General features: G+C 46.5%; 1 protein-coding gene across 1 annotated transcript in view; it reads left to right on the top strand.

The window, feature by feature from the left end:
- LOC103744273 (dedicator of cytokinesis protein 1) overlaps positions 1-20,793 on the top strand; it is a gene marked incomplete at its 3' end in the record, with an annotated part of 120,656 nt that overhangs the window by 22,263 nt on the left and 77,600 nt on the right. Inside the window, exons 3-6 of the mRNA XM_029569813.1 lie at positions 6,226-6,266; positions 9,909-9,964; positions 14,391-14,487; positions 17,373-17,521. Of these exons, the coding sequence (XP_029425673.1) occupies positions 6,226-6,266; positions 9,909-9,964; positions 14,391-14,487; positions 17,373-17,521 (343 nt within the window). The remainder of the gene's footprint in view (positions 1-6,225; positions 6,267-9,908; positions 9,965-14,390; positions 14,488-17,372; positions 17,522-20,793) is intronic.

Raw genomic sequence — 20,793 nt, 5'->3', positions numbered from 1 at the left:
TGCTCCTCATTGGCTCATTTTGTGAGTCTATGTGTCCTGGTTTGGTTTCTGTTGCTGTGATAAACACCATGACCAAAAAGCAATCTGGGGAGGAAAGGGTTTATTTGGCTTTCATCATCTAGGGAAGCCAAGGCAGGAACCTGGAAGCAGGACGCAGAGGCAGGAGCTGGAGCACAGGCCATGGAGGATCGCTTCCTGGCTTGCTCCTGTGGTCTGTGCTCAGCCTCCTTTCTTATACAACCCAGGACCACCTGGCCAGGGTGACACTGCCCACAGTGAGTTGGGCCCTCCTACATCAACCAACAGTCACGAAAATGCCCTACGGACGTGCCTACAGGCCAGTCTGATGGAGGAAATGCCTCACTTGAAGTTCCTTCTTTCTAGATATCTCTCTCTAGTTTGCCTCAAGCTGACAGAACCTAACCTGCAGGGTTTGTAAATCTTGACCGAAACTGACCACTTGAGGAAAAAGATTTAAGATTTCAGTTTGTTGATCGGATGCATGATTGGATTTGTGAGCTTTGTTATTTTCTAAAGTGTTCTCCGATTGTGTTGTTAACAGTGTGTCTCAGGGACCACAATGGTCAGTTCTTATTTCCTATGCTTTTCTTCATCTGTGACCCACATTTTCTTAGGGGTGAACAGATCATCAGTTATATGGGACACAGTTCAATGAAGCAGTTGTCCTGGTTGTCTGATACACAACCAGGCTCTAATAGTTTTTCTAGTGCCCTTGACTTTGACAATGGTCTCTTTATATGTAGTGACCAGAACATTATTGAGTGGACCACTGTTTGTTTTCTGCTGTGGTTATTATCAATACAGGGGCAGTGGCAGGGCTTGGTTTTCTTTTTTTTTCTTTTTAGTTGCTGTTTCCATCTCAAGGTTTCCTTAAGACTGTGTTTTTGGGGGCTGGAGAGATGGCTCAACAGTTAAAAGCACTGACTGCTCTTGCAGAGGACCTAGGTTTGAGTCCCAGCACCCATGTGGTGGCTAACAATCATGTGTAACTCTAGTTCCAAGGGATCTGATGCCCTCTTCTGGCCTCCTTGGGCATTGCACAATATAGGTGCACTTACACACTCAGGCAATGCGCTCATACACATACAATAAAAATAAATAGTTTTAAAAAGACTGTTTTGTGTTGTTGACTTTCTTTTCTGCTTGAAGAGGTGATTCCTAGATAGCTTGAATAAGAAGAAATCAATTTAAAACTAAACTTGATGAAGTTACAAGATTTAAATAACTGAGTTACTTTTAGATTAGGTTTTGTAAAACTCTTCCAAGTGCGGGAGGAGATTGTGGACATCCCATAGTAATCAACAAATCGAGCTTCTGGAGAGGTTTCACACCTCACTTTGCACAGGAATGAGCTGTGCTCCACTTCCACATGCCAGGCAAGCAGCAGCTGGCTCCCACGTCCCTAGGCGACACCTCCGAGGGACAGAGCCTTATCAAAATCCAGCTCGTGTCCTGGTCCTTTTTTCCCATCCGATGCATGTAGACTTACAACGTCATCGTATTTGCACCTTTTACTCCAGAAAAAAAAAAAAAAGCCCGATCTTGAAAAACAAAGGAAAGTCGTTCTTAGTGGCAGATGCCTCGAAGCAGATGTGGCTCTGCGAAACGGAGCTCGTCCTTAAGTGAACGGGGACAGCTCTGATGGGTTCCTTCTGCTTGTTTTCAGAGCTGACAGCTGACAGTTGGATTTCCTTATCTGCTCCCAGTTCGTGTTACCAGTGGCTCTGAGGAAACAGGGGAATGAAGTCGAGGTGAAGGATCAGACCCTCACCCCAGCTTTTCCTCATCTGGAAGGAAATGCTCTGAAAGCTTTAAAAAAAAAAAATTTGCCCTGAGTCAGTTGAACGTGAAATTCCTGGGTCATCCGTGCTGAGCAATGATGTCTTTCTTGAGTCTTTAATGATTTCCCAGGGCACCTGGGTGTGGGGACTGCAGTGTGAGTGCTTCAAGAATAGAATGTCACCTTTCAGCCATTCCACCGTTAAGTCATATCAGTCAGCCTTAGTAGACACTGACTTCATGATCATTTGCTGGTGGCCTTTGACTCTGAGGCTGACATCATGAGAAGTCTTCAGTGAGGGTTAATTTGCAGGCCAGTCTTAGTTCTGATTAAAACAATGCAGTCTTTGCAGACTCTTTGACACAAAATGCTAAATGTCCCTTCCTGGACAACTAAGGTTTTGTTAGAGTCTAATCTGAAAAATGCATTCACTGCACTGATTCTGGCTTCGGGAGACTGGGTGACTTTATCATCAGGTTGAATCAGAGAACCGTGCCTCCGTTTGCATCCCTGCACCGCCTGCCTGTGTGGTTTCACATCTCATGAGCCTTGGAGTTCGGCTCCTCCTTCCCCTTCCTCTGCTTCTCTGTCAGCCTTGATTTTGTTTTGCTTTGTGATCCAGGATCTTACCCAAGATGCTGTGGAAATGGTAATTTCTAGATGAACACCCTGCTCCCTCTACCCCGTACCTTGCTTTATTTGTTTTTAAGATGATTACTCTTTAAAAAAAAAACAAAACACTTTATTTAGTATTTTTACTTTACGTGTATGAGCGTATTGTTTGCATGTAGGTAGGTAGGCGCACCCGTGTCATGAAGGACAGTTGTTAGTCACCATGTGGGTGCTGAGAATCAAATCTGGGGCCTCTGTAAGAGCAGCTGGTGCTGCTGTTGAGCCATCTCTCCAGCCCCAATTACTCTTTATTTAATGAAGCTCAGTGGTCACATTTACAGTTAAGTGTGGTTAGCATTTTCCTTTATGTAATGGTTAACTGCTCTGTCAGGTTTGTCAAAGTGGAGGTGTGCCCACCTGCAGCCCATAGGCCGCATGCAGCTAACTGTGAATGTAACCCAACACAAAATCGGAAACTTAATTGAAACATTGTGAGATTGGTTTTGTTGTTTGCTCCTCTCTCAGCATGAACTTTGTGGACAACAACGTTATGAAAAGGTTGGGCACACCAGATACAGCCAAGAAAAGCTGCCTTCAGGTCTCATCAAGGCGTGCGTGTGGCGGGAGGCGGCAGACCTATTCAATTCAGAGTCCTGCCTTCAAGTCAGGCCAGTGTTCAGCATTTCTGAGGTGACTTTGATGCTGTTTAGGTTTCCCCTGGATGCTGTTCCTGGAAGAAGTTGTAGGCTTTGCACAAATGTTAGGAAATTCTCTTTTTGATGTAGCTGTGACACCTGAACCTGATGGATCCAAATTTTAAACAGTGATAACAATATATTTTCTTCCCAAATGACTTGCCACCCCTGATCTCAAGGACTATATTTCTGCCATGTTTGCCCGTCTTTCCAGTGAGAGTCTTCCGTTGGCCAGGTGGAGGTCGCCAGCAAACCCTGCCCGGGGAGTTCTACTGTCTGAGCACCGCTACCGCAGCGTGCACACAGCCCTGAGTCACTCCTGCAGGGCATTTTTCCTCCTTCATACTGACCTCCCAGGCACACAGCACTGTGTGTGGCTTGGCCCTGTTTGTCTCAGGCGTCTTGTGGGTTATGAGCTCACTGAGGGCAGAGATCAGGTCAGGGCTGTGTCTGTAATTGCTGTGCAAAGGGAGGATTCTGGCAGGAAGTGAATGGGTCCTGTTTGATGAAGGAGTTAGGGTGCAGAGCATGGAAGGGAATCCTTTGCTTAGAAATCTCATTACAGAAGAAACTACCACTGGATATTAAGGAAAACAGTTTTCTTCTTATCCCCGTAATGAGGCCCTTCCCCCAAAGAAACAAAGCTCTTTTCCTGTGCCTGTGTTCTTCTCCTGTGTGTGGCATGTATTTCTTACTGGAGATAAATGTGGTACAACTTTGGTTTGTATCTCTTTGCTTCTACTTTGGGGTATGTGACCCCTTGGTCTCACTGCCTTGTGAACACACGCCACGTTTTACAAACAGGGATGGGACTTAGCGGTCTCAACTTATGCCTCTAGAATCTGGCTGCCAGGGCCATCTCGTACCTGCCCTGTGTGAAGGAGCAAAGCTGTCTTTGGGCTGTTTTCTCAGGAGGGGTTGATGGCCTTGGGTGTGGGGCTCATGCAGTTGGGGCGGGCTGTGTCTGCTGGGCCCAGCAGCAGCCACCACACACACTGAGAGCAGTGCCCAGGGCAGCCACATCCTGAACCTCCATTTCCCACCTCTCTTATTTTGGGGCAGAATGGGAGGTTGTGCGTTTTAACTTCACTGATTTGTGATACATTCGTGTGTCTGCTCATTCTTTGTAAGTCTTTCGGGTTTCTTTGATGAACAGTTTATACAGTTAGCTCCTAAAAAAAAATTGGTTTCTGACTTTTTCTTATCTCTGGTTTCTCCTTGCATATTCTAGGATGTTAATCCTTTGTCATTTTCAGAGGAGAAAGGGTGTACTAATGCTGAACGGGAGGAGAGGGCAGAGTAACAGATAAAGAACAGTCTTTAGACTGAGTGTCCACAGCCTTTGAATAACTCATTAGATCACAGTCTTTCTGTTTCCTCAGTCTATGAACACTGTGGGCCAGACAGGTGGGCACAGATTCCAGGCTACCCTAGCTGGGACCTCGACACTGTGGTCATCAGATGATCCTTCAGATATATGCCCAGCACATGACATCTAGTACTTGCAGCATCGATCCTTCAGATATATGCCCAGCACATGACATCTAGTACTTGCAGCATCGATCCTTCAGATATATGCCCAGCACATGACATCTAGTACTTGCAGCATCGATCCTTCAGATATATGCCCAGCACATGACATCTAGTACTTGCAGCATCCTCCCTCAGTCTGTTTGGTCCCTGTGTTGAGAGAACAGAGCAGGTGCATTTGCCCTAACCGTGCCTTACAAATCCTTCGCAGGGTTCTGGGAGCTCCCGTCCCCTTCTTTGGATGTTTAGAGAGCAGCTCTTCAATCCCCCTCGAGGGTTCTGCTCATGTCAGAGCATCCCTTTCTGGGACACAGTCGTTCTCTGCATGATTCTGGTTGTTAGTATGAACGCTTTCTGAGAGGGAAGAAGGACCTCCACCATGTTGGCCGTTGGCATTTTGTTTCCTTTAGAGTTCTCGTGGATGTCTGCGGGCTCTGGGGTCTGACACTTATGGGTGCATGAAACCCCATGCAGTGATTCTCTGGGAATTTACCCACCTCATGGTTCCACATTTCCCCCTCCCTTTGCAAGGTCCATTCCTCCTGTGGGAAAGAGTTGTGCTTTATCTCTGAGCCTTTGAGTTACTTCCCAGAAGCAAGGTAGCCAGGGATTTCTTTTTTTTAAATAAAGATTTTACTTTTATGTCTGAGTGTCTTGCCTGCCTGCATGTATGTAAGTGCACCTGTGTTGTGCAGTGCCCACAGAGGCAAGCAGCAGGTGTTGGATCCCCTGGAACTGGAATTGTAGATGTTCTTAGCCATCATGTAGGTGCTGGGAACTGAACCCAGGTCCTCTGCAAGAGCAGTCAGTGCTCTTAACCGCTGAAACATCTCTCGAGCTCCTTTCCCCCATGCCCCACCTGATTTCTTGACATGGTGGCATTGTGGAGAGGTGGGTTCCTGGCTGTGGGCCTCTTGGCTTGTGCAGGGATGAGTGTTCACACTTGCCCTTGATGGGAGGTGCCATGGGTGGGGTGCGGTCTGCTCTGAAGCATCTCTTCCATTCAGCTTGATGTGGACAGTTTGAGTGGACAGTCTTTCCTTCTACTTTGCCGTGTGGAGGGATGGAAGGATGGACCGGGGCCCACCCCTATGGGCACAGGGCTCCATGAGCACTTGGCCCTGGCACTTCCGTTGAGAGCTGTCTTTACCACAGTAGTACTTTTGTGAGATTATGTGGCTGCCTCAGGGCAGAGTCTTGCAGAGGGAGGAAGTGAGTTCTCAATAGATTTTCTGTTGGGGCTGACAATCTGAGAAGCTGGTTGTTGCAGTTGGAGAGACCTTGAGCCAAGTCAGAGGCGGGAGAGACGGGAAAATGCATATGTAAGGAGCCTACTTGGGAACACTGAGTAGAAGGACAAACTCTTCCCTAGGAAGTAATCTTAGTTTACCGATAGGCCAGATGAGGCAGGTGGTGATGAAGTGGGAGGTGCATGTACGCAGGGAGCTTGTCAAGTGGCTCCTCTTAAAGGTCTCAGAAAGGTGGTCTTTCCTGGTTCTGCAAAGCAGTGACTTCCGCTCACCTTGAAGGCTTTGCTACACTCTGCTGTGTCTGACTGCACTAACCATTTCAACTTTGTTTGTTTAGGGTGGTACAGAGGCTACACTTTAAGGAAAAAGTCTAAGAAGGTAAGTCTTTTTCATTAAATACAACCTATGTCCCTTCATAAATCAAACTGTGAGAGGAAATCAATTTGATCTCATTTGTGTATGAATTTTACTTACATATCTTTTTCTCAGAATTTAACAAATATATGGGCTGAGATGGGAATGACCTTGAATTGTTTTCTTCTGACCAATATGAGTCCATAGATACTACACCTTCATCTGGGAGTGGTGGCTCATGCCTGTCATCCCAACACTAGGCCAGCCTGGTCTACATAATGAGATCCTGTCCTCCCTAAAAAAGTTTCAGCTCAGCAGGTTAGTGCCTTGTAGAGCAGTGATGTGGTCATGAAAGGATTCTTTTTGTTCTGATGTAATTTAGTATCCTGGTTAAGCATCGTGTCTAGGCATGGACTGAGTTCAACACGTTTAGAAAGCATAACGCTGCTAATGGTTTTCAGTTTTCTATTATTTTTGCTAAATTAACAAGTTTGCAAAGCTCACATATGGCCATTTCCCTTCTGCTTGTGACAGTTTTCAGACTGCCTAAGTCTAGTTGGTAGAAAACAAAGTTGCCTTTCTAGGGCGGGCTGCATGTGTGGTTCTGTGACTATCTGAAACTGAAATATGTAATTACTCCTCAGATATTGTGGGGGACACTCCCATGTACAAGTCTGTGTGGCTTCAACATTGTAAGTCCACAAAACCTAACTACGGCTCTTCTCTTCACTCTGCAGTGCTGCGGTACTGAAGTAATGCCCCCGGCTAAGCTGTGGGCATGCTAACTCTGACATTTTAATATTTGATTGTGCTTGACAGATGGTTCATTTTAATTCTCAGAATTTGCCTCGCATTATCTCTGCATCAGGCTGGGCTTGCCATTGTGATCCAGAGAGCCTGTAAAAGGGCTTTGGAAGCCCAGCAGCTCCCATGCCAGCACCTCTCTGTTTTCAGCCTCAGAAGCCCGAGGCAGCCTGAACTAGCCTGAGTCAGCCCAAGGCAACCTGAGCTAGCCTGGCTGGAGCTCTGTGAGGCCTATGAAGCTGTCCCTCTCTTATAGGTATCACTTGGGAAGGGTCCAGGTTGGTCGCCAAGGCAGCTTCCCTCTGGCATGGCCATGTGGATGTCCTGGTGAGGGAGCGACCCTCAGGAGTGGTGGTGAGGAGACAGGCAGGTTGGAGGCTCTGCTGGGCTCAGACTGGGCTATACGTCTTTACAGATCCATGACCCAGGGCCAGGAAGTCTGGACAAGATCAATTTCAACCTAGTAGGGGATAGAATTGATTCTTGCAGAGAAAGTTTTCTTTTCACATTGATTTCTTTTTTTCCCATGAAAGATGTGTTCCTCTAGGGGAAACCTTGAGTTTCTTCTGGGTGAGCCCCAGTTGATGACTTTAGTAATCAAGAGATTAGGATCATGGGGCTGTGGAGATTTCTCAGTTGGTTAAGTGCTTGGTACTGCAGACCTGAGTTCAGTCCTAGCACTCAGATTAAAAGTCTTAAAACTGAGCTGGTGGCATGTATTTATATTCCTAATACTGGGAAGGCAGAGTTGGGACTGGCCAGTCAGACTAGTCCAATTGGCAAGCCCCAAGTTGTACTGAGAGACCTCGTCTCAAAAAGCAGGGTGGATGACTCCTAAGGAGCGACACCTGCAGTTGACTCCACATGTATGTGGAGCATGTGGACAGCCCCACAGTTCGGGCTATGGACTAACTCTTCTTTCCTACTCCTTTGTTAACAGGACAAAGCTCTGCTATGAGGGCCACCTGAGGACCCCCCCTCCCCTATTGGCGGGAGGAAACTGAATCTTGCAGAGGTTGTGTTTGGGGCCCCCCAAGTAGAAGGAGGAGACAAGACCCTTAGGAATCCTGGCCTTGAGCATGGGCTAAGCATCGACGACATGAATCTTTACTCATGCACACTTGTGCTGAGCAGTTGCTCATTTCAGACCTCCAGGCCTGCTCAGTTTTATCCAGTCACAGTCCCTCCTCAGTCTTCATGCTTAGTGAGGCCTGGGGACCTTGGCCTGGGGACGTGGCGGAGCTGGAGTGACTTGTGTGCTGTCTTACCCCGATCCAAACCCACGCCTGTTGGCATTATAGAGCAGTGTTCTGTGGGCACCTGCAGGCCAGTCTGGGGTATGGAATTGTCTTGGTGCCCAGGAACTGGACCTCTTGGTTTCTCAGTCACTGACTTCCTGTCTGACTCCTCCTTACTCTGTGATAGTATTTATTTATATGAAATACAGCTACTTTCCTGGTGAGCGGGAGAGGCAATGTCAGTGTTCCACAGCCCTGATCAGCCCTTCCCATGATTGGCAGTTTGCTTTCTGGATCCTCTGTGTAGATCCTTTGGGGTAGATGTTTAGGGAATAGTGCCTTGAGGTTCCAGGGTACTTCTGGGTTTCCACTAAAGCATTAGTGGTTACTGGCTTACGCTGTCTCAGACCCTGGTGATTACTGACATACACTGCTGTGGACTCTGTGTGTGTCCTTCCTTCGTTTACTCCTGCTTCACACCCATAAAGACCTTATTTTTACACACTTAGGAAGATGGTCACAGCTCTTTTTAAATATTTAATTTTCTTTATTTTTATTGGATATGTATGAGTGTTTTGCTTGCACGTATATAAGTGCACCTGTGTTGTGCTGTGCTCACAGAGACCAGAAAAGGGCATTGGATCCCCTGGAGCTGGAGTTACACACAGTTGTTAGCTGTCATGTGGGTGCTGGGAACCAAACCTGGGTCCTCTTTAAGAACTGCCAGTGCTCTTAAGCACTTAGCCATCTCTCCAGTCCTGAACCACAGCTCCTCCTGGCACTTCTCAGACTGTACTTGATGATGAATGTTCTGCCAAGTAACTGTCTCCCTTGGGTAGGGCTCTGTTGGGCTGTGTGTCTGCACATACATGTGTGTGCATTTGAGTGCACACAGACTACACATGGGAAATTCAGAGCTTGGTAAAAACCTAAGTAACATGCTCCCTCTAGCACTCCTGTGGTTGGGATGAAATTCATCCCAGAAATTCATCCCACCTTCCAGCCTTTTACCTTTGGGCTTCCATTTGGAGTCTTGAAGGAGGCTCCATGGGTGTCTGTCAACAGTCAGTGAACAAATGGCAGTTCATGATTATTTAAACTAGCTTTCGATGATATTCGTGCCATTTCGTAAGGGGAAAACCGGCAGAGCCCATCATCAGAATTGGTTTTCATGTAGTGGATGTGCCAGTGTCAAGGTTGGCAGTAGAAAGGAGGGGCCCCCTGTGGAGAAGAGGGGTTTCCTGTGTCTGTGGAATGGCTGCTTTGTGAGCACAGTGTCACTTTTCTGCTAAGACATCTGCACACTGCAGTGCCAGCTGACGGAGTGCTCCCCCTGCACACTGCAGTGCCAGCTGACGGAGTGCTCCCCCTGCACACTGCAGTGCCAGCTGACGGAGTGCTCCCCCTGCACACTGCAGTGCTAGCTGATGGAGTGCTCCCCCTGCACACTGCAGTGCTAGCTGACGGAGTGCTCCCTTTTGTACCTGCTGTTTTCTTTGATGTGTTGTATGTGATGCGTATGCTTTCAGAATTAACGGTGACCCACCTCCTCATCTTTGGGGGCTGTGGTTTGGTTTGCAATCAGTGTTCACATTGGTAATAAACTCTTTTCTCTCCCTCATAGGGCATATTTCCCGCTTCATACATTCACCTTAAAGAAGCGATTGTTGAAGGAAAAGGGTGAGTTTCATCTTGAGGTTTCAGTCAAGAACTGAAATGATTGCATGAGGTGTTGCTGCCAAATATGTGGAAGGGCAGCAGGAGGCTAGAGAGATGGCTCGTCCATTAAGGACCAGAGATTGGTTCCTAGCACCCACAGTGGCAGTTTACAACTGCCTGTAACTGTAACTCCAGGGGATCCGATGCCCCCTCTGGACTCCAAGGGAACCTGTACTCACCTGCACATTCCCACTCCTTACCCCCACTCCGCCCCCAAGAGATGCACATGCGCACATAATTAAAAACAGTAAAAGTACATCTTTAAAGCAGATGGTAGTGTGACTGCCCGTGATGGTTCAGGATAAAATAGGACCCTGTGATTGAGTTTTGTGGGTCCCTACTTTGATCCTTTAAAGAGTCCGAGGTCTGTGCCATAGCTGTGGTTATTTTCTTTGAACCTGGGGTCCATTTTGGAAAGTTTTGGCCTCCACTAGACCTACAGTTGATAGTTACCCATTCGGCCCCCAGCTCTGACCCCATTTTTTTTCTGGACATCTTAGCAGGTCATGATGTAGAGTTGAACAGGTCATGTCCACTGTTAGATGGGACCACTGTGAATTTATGTCAGCTAAAAATGTGATGCTTCCTGTCATCAAACTGTATAAGATCCCTCAAAGAACCTTTGTAGAACAGGAACCCCTTAGGCAGGAGTGTTAACTGAATAGCCAGGTGTGAACTGGGGGTGGGGGTGGTGGGCAGAACATCCAAATGTTTCCTTTTTTGGTCTCTGTTCCATCTTCACACTCAGTTAAATATGTAAATTATAAAATCACTAATCATATGATTAGCCCATAATGACATCTCTTTGGCTGATTACAAAATTGCCTTTCAGAGGAGCACTGTACTTTAACATATGAAAAGGACGGTATTAGTTCAGCACTTCCCTGATGCATAATTAGGACGCGAGAAATCACTCGAATGGTGCTGACCTACAAGTTGGCTTTTTTTTTTTTTTTCCAGGCAGATAAAATGTTTTGTGGGCAAAGTTCTGAAGAGAAAGACAAAGTTTTGAAGCTTTTACCCTCTTACGGAAATCATTGAATAAAGTGTACATTTAATGCACTTTATACCTGCCAGGGTCTGAATCCTTGTATATGTCAGCTTGTATAGGATTAGAAATTTTTAAAAAGTGTTTAGAAGTATATAAAGGAAATATATATGCATGCATGTTTTACACACACACACGATGAAATTGGGGAGTGTAATATTAAGGTGACTGTAAAATTACCTTGACCCTGTGGATTGGTCCCTGGGTTCAGTGTGATAGGCCCTCAGAGCAATGGCGGAATAAGCAATACAGAACGGTTCTTGATACAGAACGGTTGTCCCGAGGTGTGTGGGGCTCTTGGCTCTTCCTCTCCATACTCCTTTCCTGGCCCTGATTGCCACTCCCACCTGGCTGCCTAGCTGTTTCCTCCTGTCAGGAGACCATGTGCTCTGTGTCCTCCAGACACTGCAGACATCCGCTCTCTTCCCTTGGCCCTTCCTCTTGTTGATGGCCCACTCAGCCATTGCCTCACCTCAGCCCACGTGCTTCTGTTCCTCAGGTTCATTATCACTACCCCGCTGCACACGCTCCTCTCTCTCCCTTTCTCTGTTTCTATCTCAATCTCTCTCTCTGTGTCTGTCTCTCTGTCTCTCTTTCTCTCTCTTTTTCACACACACACACACACACACACACATGCACGCACGCACGTACGCACGAGATCTCTCTATTATGTTAATTTTGCATTTCACACACACACACACACACACACACACACACACACACACGCACGCACGAGATCTCTCTATTATGTTAATTTTGCATGTTCTTTCTCTCCTGTGCGTTCTCTCTTCCATGGCCTCCGCCTTGCCTGGGCTCTCTCTCCTCTCAGAACCCTGGCCATCACTTCTTTAGTGATCTCTTCATGCTGTGGCTGTGATTCTGTACTTTTTCTCCTATAACAAAGCAATTCCCATTTTGTCGTGTTCCTGCCCCCCGTACATGACCTGTGTTTCCTCATTCTGACCACCATTTCCTGTGAAGCCCTCTGTGAGAACCAAAACCCTTGTATCCTCTTCTCCCTCCTTCCCTGACCTCCCACACACTTCACTTTCAGGGCCACAACATTTCTTTGGGGCCCCTCCATTGTGACCTGGCTCGGGTTGGTCCCACACCTTGAGCTGGTCCCTCTCTGTGGATAAGTGCTGGAATCTAGAGCTCTAGCCCCGACCTTTCCTGGATGTCTGCCTCAGGCAGCTACAAGTGGCACAGAATCACCAGCTGGGAGTAGGGGTGCATCAGGGTCATCCCAGCTTCCATTTGGGAGGTGGGAGTTCAGGATCCTTGTGTGTAACATCAGAAAACCGACCAGAGTCACCTTTGCCGGCTCAGGGTTTGCTCTCTTGCATTTGTACATTTATGGTGTGTTGTGATGTTTTGAAATATGTATATATTGTGGAATGCCTGTCAGGCTAATTCACATGTAGCAATTATGTGAGGCTACCTTAGCGTATTTTCTGTGGTGAGAGCACTTAAAATCTACACTCTGGCTTCTTTCAAGTTTAGAGTATGTCTTTAGTGACTGTGGTCACTATGTTGGACAGTATAGTCCTTGAATTACTTCTGTTTAATAGAAATGCTACCTCCTTTCTCCAACATGCCCTTCATCCTAGCCTGTGTCCCGTCTATACTCACTGAAGCTTGGTGGGACTCGTCCCTTGTGTGCCATGGTCTTACCCACAGTGGATGAGGTGGGCATTGGGCTGTGCCTTGGTGATGTCTGGAAGGTACAATGAGATCACGTTCACTTTTGCCAGTTGGCAAGCTAATCCCTGGGTCTGTGGAAAGGAAGGTAGGTAGGCAGGAACTAGAATGGAGCCTAGGAGTTAGTGTGTGCAGTCAGACCCCCCTCAGTCACATGGGTACAGTTTGTCATACCGAAGCTCCAGATAGGCAGTGTGAAGAGGCTACCCCCTCCCCTAGACTCAGTGTGACCCTCAGATCTGTGAGGTGACAGGCGAATGTTCCGATACGGCCAGCAGAGAGCCATTTCTCCTTGTAGACTTTGCAGGATGATGCTGTAGATAGTAAGGATCCCCATCTGTCAGCATCCTTACAGGGAAGCTAGGCAGGCTGTTTAGCAGTAAACATGGGTAGTGTCCCACTGTGGGACTCCTTAGCAGTAGTGTAGTGTCCTGGGGACTGGTTATAGGAAATCCTCCTGAGACATGGGTCTAGACCTCCCTGAAGTGATCAGCATTTCTTAAGGGACTCTGCTGTCTCTTATTTTGGGAGCCCCCTCCCACCACTGTTAGTAAGCCACTGCAGGCCCAAACCCCAACTGTAAGCCAAAGTTCTTCCTTCAGGTCTGGACCCCTTATAGGGTGACAGTAGCGTTTCTGCAGTGACCAGCTTCTGGTCTTTTCAGACCCAAAGAACAGCCCTGGGGCTGGATTGCCTAAACACACACACAAGCTTCTCACCCAGTTCCTTATAGACCCAGTTATATCAGCAGTGTCTGATCCAGAAAAGTGCCTGATGTGATTTTAAGAACTCGAGAAATAGCCTGGCCAAACCCTTTAATCCTAGAATTCGGGAGGCAGAGGTAGGTGGATCCCTGTGAGACGCCTAGGTTGATCTATGTAGTGAGTTCCAGGCCAGCTGGGGCTACATAGTGAGACCCTGTCACAAACAAACACATACCTCAAACCCCACCCCCAAATAATACAAAATGGAAAGAAAAACCCTAAGCCCCCAAAACCTGAGAAATAAAAACCCACAAAGCAGTGAGTACATAAACAGATAAAGGGTTAAATCCAGGTCAAGGGTTAAATCTTGACGGGAGAGATCAATAGGTAGTCACGGGTGGGACTGGGCAGAGTCCTTGTGGACACTTGAAAGCTTGTAGCCTTGCTGACATTTCAGCAAGGACATAACTGCTCCCTCGATTATCATATAATGAGTTTTGTGCATGATAGAAATGTAAAAATAATCTCAACCCAAACCTTCATCTTAATGCCAACACAGACTGGATGCCATGCATGGTGTGTGTGCCATGTATGGTGTGTACAGATGGCTGTGCATACATATTACCGGTGGCCTTTTGGCTTCCTAGCCTTTTGCGTGCTGAAAACGTTCAGTGACTATTCTTTGTTTCTTTCGTCTCACCTGGACCCACAAGGTGCATGGCTTGCGCGCAGGGTAATGTGTGAGTACCCCCAAGCTCTACAGATATCTTGTTTTTCCTAGAGATATGTGCTTATATGTGAGCACAGTCATGTTTGTGTGTTCTCTGCTCGTTTAATCGCTGAAGTCCATGGCCCCTGTGGGGACTTGATCGGTATGGCTCACAGGTGCCAATGAAGGTGTGAAACAAGCTGCTTTCTTCTTTCTTCGTCCCAGGCAACATGAAACTGTCATCCCAGGCGACCTCCCTCTCATACAGGAAGTCACCACAACGCTGCGAGAGTGGTCCACCATCTGGAGGCAGCTCTACGTGGTAAGAAAATAGGATACTTACTCAAAGCTTAAAATAGAGAGTAGTGTTTTTGGCTTTGTTCTACCAACTAATCTTCCTTACCCTGGGAACCGGGGGAGGAGAACCTCTGGGATAGGGTCTTGGTTAGCAAGGACGGAGAAAGCGATATGGCCATTGGTCTGGCTGCTGTTGGGGGGCCCTCTGGCCTTTGACCTTGTTGTTCTGAAGCTTGCTCACTGAAATGAATAAAGCAGACTGTAATGGAAGTTGACCTTGGATCCCTCTTCCCTTCTGTTGGACAAAGGGTCTGTGGCTGCTGCCTGGCCCGTTAAAAAATGGACAAGGCAGTTTATGTTACTATCCCCTCAGTGTATATTTTGATTCTGAAGACCAAAATCTACTTTTAAACAGAAATAGCTTATCTTTGAAGATTAAATAGAGGGTTATTGCTAATTTTTATTTACTTTTTGCCATTGTCTGTCTTACCTGTAAGTAATGGTTTTATAGTTTGAGAAAAATGTCAGTCTTTTATCTGTGCCCATGGTGGGTAGGGACCGTTTTACATTCTGGCTTTGTGAGCACTTGTCCGGTTCTCGTTAATGCGGGTGTGTTGGAGCTCTGACATCTTCCATTTCATTTTCCCGCAGGGCATTGCTTTGCACATAAATTCATATTTGCAGAAGATTACCTTTTGTTAAGCCTGTATTTCTATTCAGAGTGTTGATTTCTCATATGCTAATGTTATTATCACCGAGCAAGGGCTCTGGAAGGAAGTCAGCACGTTAATTTCTTGGGAACATAGAAAACTTCCTAAAGTCTCCGCAGCTGTTGCTGGGCAGGCTTGTTGTTTTTGATTATACAGTGGTTTCCTATAAATGCACAGTAATAAGCACTTGCAGTAATTGTTCATCAAACGCACTCAAAAAAACCTAAAAGCATAAAGTTAGCCGCGAATGTTTTGTGTAAATCTGGGCAATTTCATAGTCGGTATTTCATGTTCAACTTAGCAATTTTTAAAAACAAAAATGGCAACAAAACAAACAGGAGTTGTGGTGGACTAATATGTGAATGGACAGTGGTGGCCTCACCTTCTAGAACCTTCCTAGCCATCACCTGGTTCCTTTTAGAAATGATAAATTGGCCTCTGATGGGTTTATACTGTTGGATTTGTAGAACACCAAGTCAATGGCAATAAATAGCATAAATTTATAAAATTTTTAGGTACATTTTTTTAGTTAATCTCTGGGGTTCTAGAAAACCCAGCAAAATAGAATGAATTTCTTCTATGGCTTTAGGGAAATGAACAGGTAAATTGGTAAGACGAACAACCTTTGCAATAAATTTTTAGTTTTGACTATTTAGCTTTCATTTAGGACATCAAATTAGGAGCTGGGCATAGTGGTGCACATTTGTAGTGTAACCACTCAGCAGGTAGCGGTAGGAGAATCAAGAGTTTAAGGCCAGTGTCAGGAACATACTGAGCTAGAGGCTAGCCTGGGCTATATGAGTCCCTGTCTTAAAAAATAATAGGGAAGGAAGGAAGGAAAGAGGGAAGGAAGGAAGGAGGGAGGGAAGGAAGGAAGGAATTAAACTTAGGGTAATATAAAATTAGTTTATGAGGGGGCTGGAGAGGTGACTGGGTGCTTAAGAGCACTTGCTCCTCTTCCAGAGGACCAAAGTTGGGTGACTCACAACCACCTTAACTCCAGCTTTAGGAGGCCCTTTTTTCTGGCCTCTGCATGTTCAGCTATGTGCACACCACCCTTCTCCCACCCATAAATTAAAAAGACCAGTTTGTGGGATACAAAATAATTTGCTAGGGTGCTATGTATAGGGTAGGTGGTAGGGCTCTTAGAAACTCCTAGAAAAGTAAGTCTCACATGGTTTTCAAATGCTGGTTAGTGTAGCGAATGGGTTAGGTATGTGGCGTAGGGATCATTTTTTAAAACAGCAGTGCCACATTTTAATTTTGGGTGGGATCATGGTGCTGGAGATACTGTTGATTGGGTCTCCCCTGGATTTCTGTTTCGAGGCAGACTCACCACAGGTGTCTTTCAACTCCTTGATGAGTTGTGCCTTCAGCTGCAAAGCTGATCTTCTTTGTACCATGAATCCCACCAGCATCTGTAGAAGGAGGTAAGAAGTGTGAGTTTTGGGTCTCACCTGCCAGGTTTTTCTCCTGGTATGAAAGCACCAGAATGCTTACATCTTCTCATAGTAACTTCCAGAAGCTTCTGGTATGCTGTGAAGGCCACAGTTCCCTGTGGAGGGTCAGTATGGGGCTGTGGCTCAGCTGACAGCCAGGTCTGGAGGCCCAGTAAGTACCTCAGGATGCTGCTGAAAGGCCCTGAGCATCGGGTACTCTGAAGATTCCCTAGGCTATGAAGGAGCAGAGCTGTCCTTGGAGGCTGGCACAGTAGATACTTTCAGATATGTTCAAACTTTTGACATTGAACACATTGTCATTTACAAAGTTCACACAATGGAGCATTAGAGTTAAAAAGAATCTCAATGTTTTAAGTAAGCTTATGATTTTGTGTTTGGCCTCATGGGCCCAAGAGCCGTGAATTGGACACATCTCCAAGCACTGGTCATGCACAGGGCCGATGCTGGGAGCTCAATGTCAAACTGAGGCTCCAGGTCCAGCTCTTCTGTGTGCTCCATGCTTGGGAATGTGGAGTACAGTCTTGGGGATGTGTGTTCCTTTCTATTCTTTGTCTTTATAGGAACCAAATTCTATATATTGTGCTCACTCTGATGCGAAAATCTGCTTCTCATTCACTGAATGCCATGAGACAGCACATGGTCCACCCGTGTATCTGAAGACATATCCATTCGATATGATCTCCACTATGCTATTTTTTAACCAGAAACCTTACAGTTGCCTTTTCTTTTTTCTTGTATAGCAAGATAATAGGGAAATGTTTCGAAGTGTGGGACACATGATCTATGACCTTATCGAGTGGCGGTCGCAGATTCTTTCTGGAACTCTGCCCCAGGATGAGCTCAAAGAGCTGAAGAAGAAGGTCACAGCCAAAATTGATTATGGAAACAGGTTTGTTTATTTGAATGATGATTTCATGCTTAAATTGCCCAGGGTAACAGCATAACCATGAAGCCTGGAGGAGTCAGCAGTTACATTTTATCATAAAACCCAATTTCTAGCATCAAACTAATGGCATGTTTTACGTTGAAAGGAATGAGGTGTTTTCTAATGGATCTGAAAATCAGGGGTTTACTGAGTCACCCTTGGAACCTGCTGTCTTTGTTTTGCAAGTGTCGGAGCCACGAAGCTGGGGTGAGGCAAGCCTGCCATCATCACTGTTTTAGGGGAACCACAGTGGTCCATAGGGAGCTCTGACTTGGTGCTCACGGCATTTGACATCCAGCCCAGATAGGCAGTAGCGGGCGATAGGTTTCTCTCTATGGCTCCCTCAGTCCGTGTACCTGACTAGATACTAGAGCTCACCACAAAACTCATCCGCAGGGTAGGTGTGCCTGATGAAACAAACAGAAGCCCAGCTTGCTAAGTTTGAATTCAACAAATTGTTGACTTTTCTAAGTAGATCTCTTGTTCCCACCCATGGGAGGCTTCCACCCTGTTTGCTGAGTGCCTTTATGAATAGTCCTCTTATTCTGTGGACAGAGTGCTCTGGGGTTAGCTGGCATCTTCTGATGCTGCAGTCAGCATGACTGTTTTGAGCTTAATTCTGACACTTCTCAAACCAGGATGATCCCATCTGGTGGTCTGTCAGTCTTTTTTTTTCTTTATTATTTTTATTTTATGTGTACGAGTGTATTGCCTGCATGTAGGTAGGTGCGCCCATGTCAGCTTAATTCTGACACTTCTCAAACCAGGATGATCCCATCTGGTGGTCTGTCGGTCTTTTTTTTCTTTATTATTTTTATTTTATGTGTACGAGTATATTGCCTGCATGTAGGTAGGTGCGCCCATGTAGTGCGATGCCCCAGGTGGTGAGAAGAGGTTGTCCTGGAACTGGAGTTACTGATGGTTGTTACCCGCCATGTGGGTTCAGGGAACCGAACCCGGGTCCTCTACAAGAGCAGTCAGTGCTCTTAACCTCTGAGCCATCTCTCCAGCCCTGATGCTGTGATCTTTCCCACCCAGTAACTATTTGCTTGTTCATATAATCTCAGAGCTGCCTGAAGCTTTTAAAGTGACTTGGTCCCTTGCTTCCTAGGTGCCTTTTAAGATTAGAATCACCTGGGTTGGTTTCAAAATACAGAATCCTTGGATCTTCTCCTTGGATTCTGAGTTCTGATGTCAGGTGCTGGGTCAAGAACTCCATTTTGGGCTGGAGAGCTGACTCAGCAGTTAAGAGCACTGGCTGCTCCCGCAGAAGATCCGGGTTCAGTTCCTAGCACCCACGTGGCGGCTAACAATGGTCAGTAACTCCAGGTCTGGGGTATCCAATGCCCCTTTCTGATCTCTGTGGACATTATGTGACTTGGGTGCACTTACACACATGCAGACAATATACTCATATACATAAAATAAAAATATTTTAAAAGCCTCAGTTTTTATGCAGAGTTGGACCGTGCTGGATGGCTAGTGGGAACCCTGGCTTTGTCCTCACCACTCCCCCTTTTTTACACCCTAGAATGTGGGCTGAGAGCTGGGAGAGGGCTTGCCTCCAGCAGGTCGGCTTGGACGATCGTTGGTGAGCCGCAGAACCTTCCTATAATACCCTCATTACTGAAGAATTTTGTTTTCTGGTAATCCCCATTTTCAAGTGTGAAAAGTTTCCTAAAGTCACCAGCATGGAGGGTTTGGGCTAAGACGCTGTGGGGAAAGCGTTTGGTTTTTCCTTTATTTCCTCCCCCTCTGAGGTCAGAAGTTCTGGGTATAGGATATTAGACGCTGTGGCCACAAAACCCAATACAGAGTTACCTGCTTAAAAGAGCAAACTTTAGGAGCTGTGATTTAATTTTTCTTTTGGAGAATCAAGTTTTGAGTTAGGTCCAGAGACCACCTGTTTAATCTGGCTGCAGGAAGCAACCTAAGTACGTTATGCCACGGAACAATCTAGTTAAGATAGAAAGTGTTTCCAAATGTAATTTATCACTTTGATAGGAAATGTAATCCTTAATAAGACAAGTTTGCCCGAGGTCACTAGTATTCTTCAAAGGCCCAGTGCCCTCTGCCCATCTTCCTGTTCCCTCCTTTGGAAAGCAAAATAATACCCACCCCCCAAATCAACAACAAAATCACAGTGTAGGAAATTTGAGTTTATGACAGTTGAGTTTCTCTAGGGGGTAGAGTTTGTATCTTTTTATTATCACTGGCTGTCTTTTATTTTCATGTTACCTGGTTGGGGAGGTCTCCAAGAGTCCTTGGAGAGTGTGGTGAAGGTTGGGGACTGTCTCTCTACAAAGATGGCCATGCACAATATACATACATGCTCACGTCTACACCCAGACATGTCCAGAGACATTGGCGCACACAGTCAAATACACATAGAAACCCACATGTACACATCTACACTTGGACACACCCAGGCCTTCCCAGAGCCCGTGGCATGCACACCCACACTGTGTGTACATAGAAACCTACATGCACATACCTATACCCAGACACATCCAGTGATAAAGACACATGTACATGCTCTGATTTCTGGCAGAGGAGTCCACCCCTTCCTCAGGTCCTTTGAGTTCCCATGGGATCAGTCTCTAGCCTTCCCGTGGTGAGGTGCACACTCCTCACCCAAACCAGCTGTGTACTGATTGTAGAGAACAATGATTTTTGATCGGTGTATGAGGCTACCTCATATAGAAGCTGGTGGGCGGTCTTATGGTAAGAGCTTGACTGTACACTGAGGCACTCTAGCACAGAAGCCAGCCTCTTAATCCTTTAGATGTTTGGTGTCAACCAGCTGAATAATTTCACTGAGCCTCAGTTTCCTCTTTGGTGATATGGGTCTGACCAGATCTCTTACAAAACTGATGTGACAATGACATGGCATGATGCTGGCAAAAGGCTCCGCGTATATTTTCTTTAAGGAGGTCTCATTCAGTATGACCTACAGGGCCTTGTGGCTGGAACTGCAGGAGCCCATGCACACCATCCACACACCACTGGCCCTACCCCACACAGCACTGACCCCACCTACACAGCCCTGACCCTGCCCACACAGCACTGATCCCACCCACACATCACTGACCCCGCCCACACAGCACTGATCCCACCCACACAGCACTGACCCCACCTACACAGCACTGATCCCACCCACACAGCATTGATCCCACCTACACAGCCCTGACCCTGCCCACACAGCCCTGACCCCACCTACACAGCACTGACCCCAC

The sequence above is a fragment of the Nannospalax galili genome, unplaced genomic scaffold, assembly GCF_000622305.1.
Source record: "Nannospalax galili isolate Female #2095 unplaced genomic scaffold, S.galili_v1.0 scaffold362, whole genome shotgun sequence".
NCBI lineage: Eukaryota > Metazoa > Chordata > Mammalia > Rodentia > Spalacidae > Nannospalax > Nannospalax galili.
This window is presented reverse-complemented; position numbering and strand designations above follow the sequence as displayed.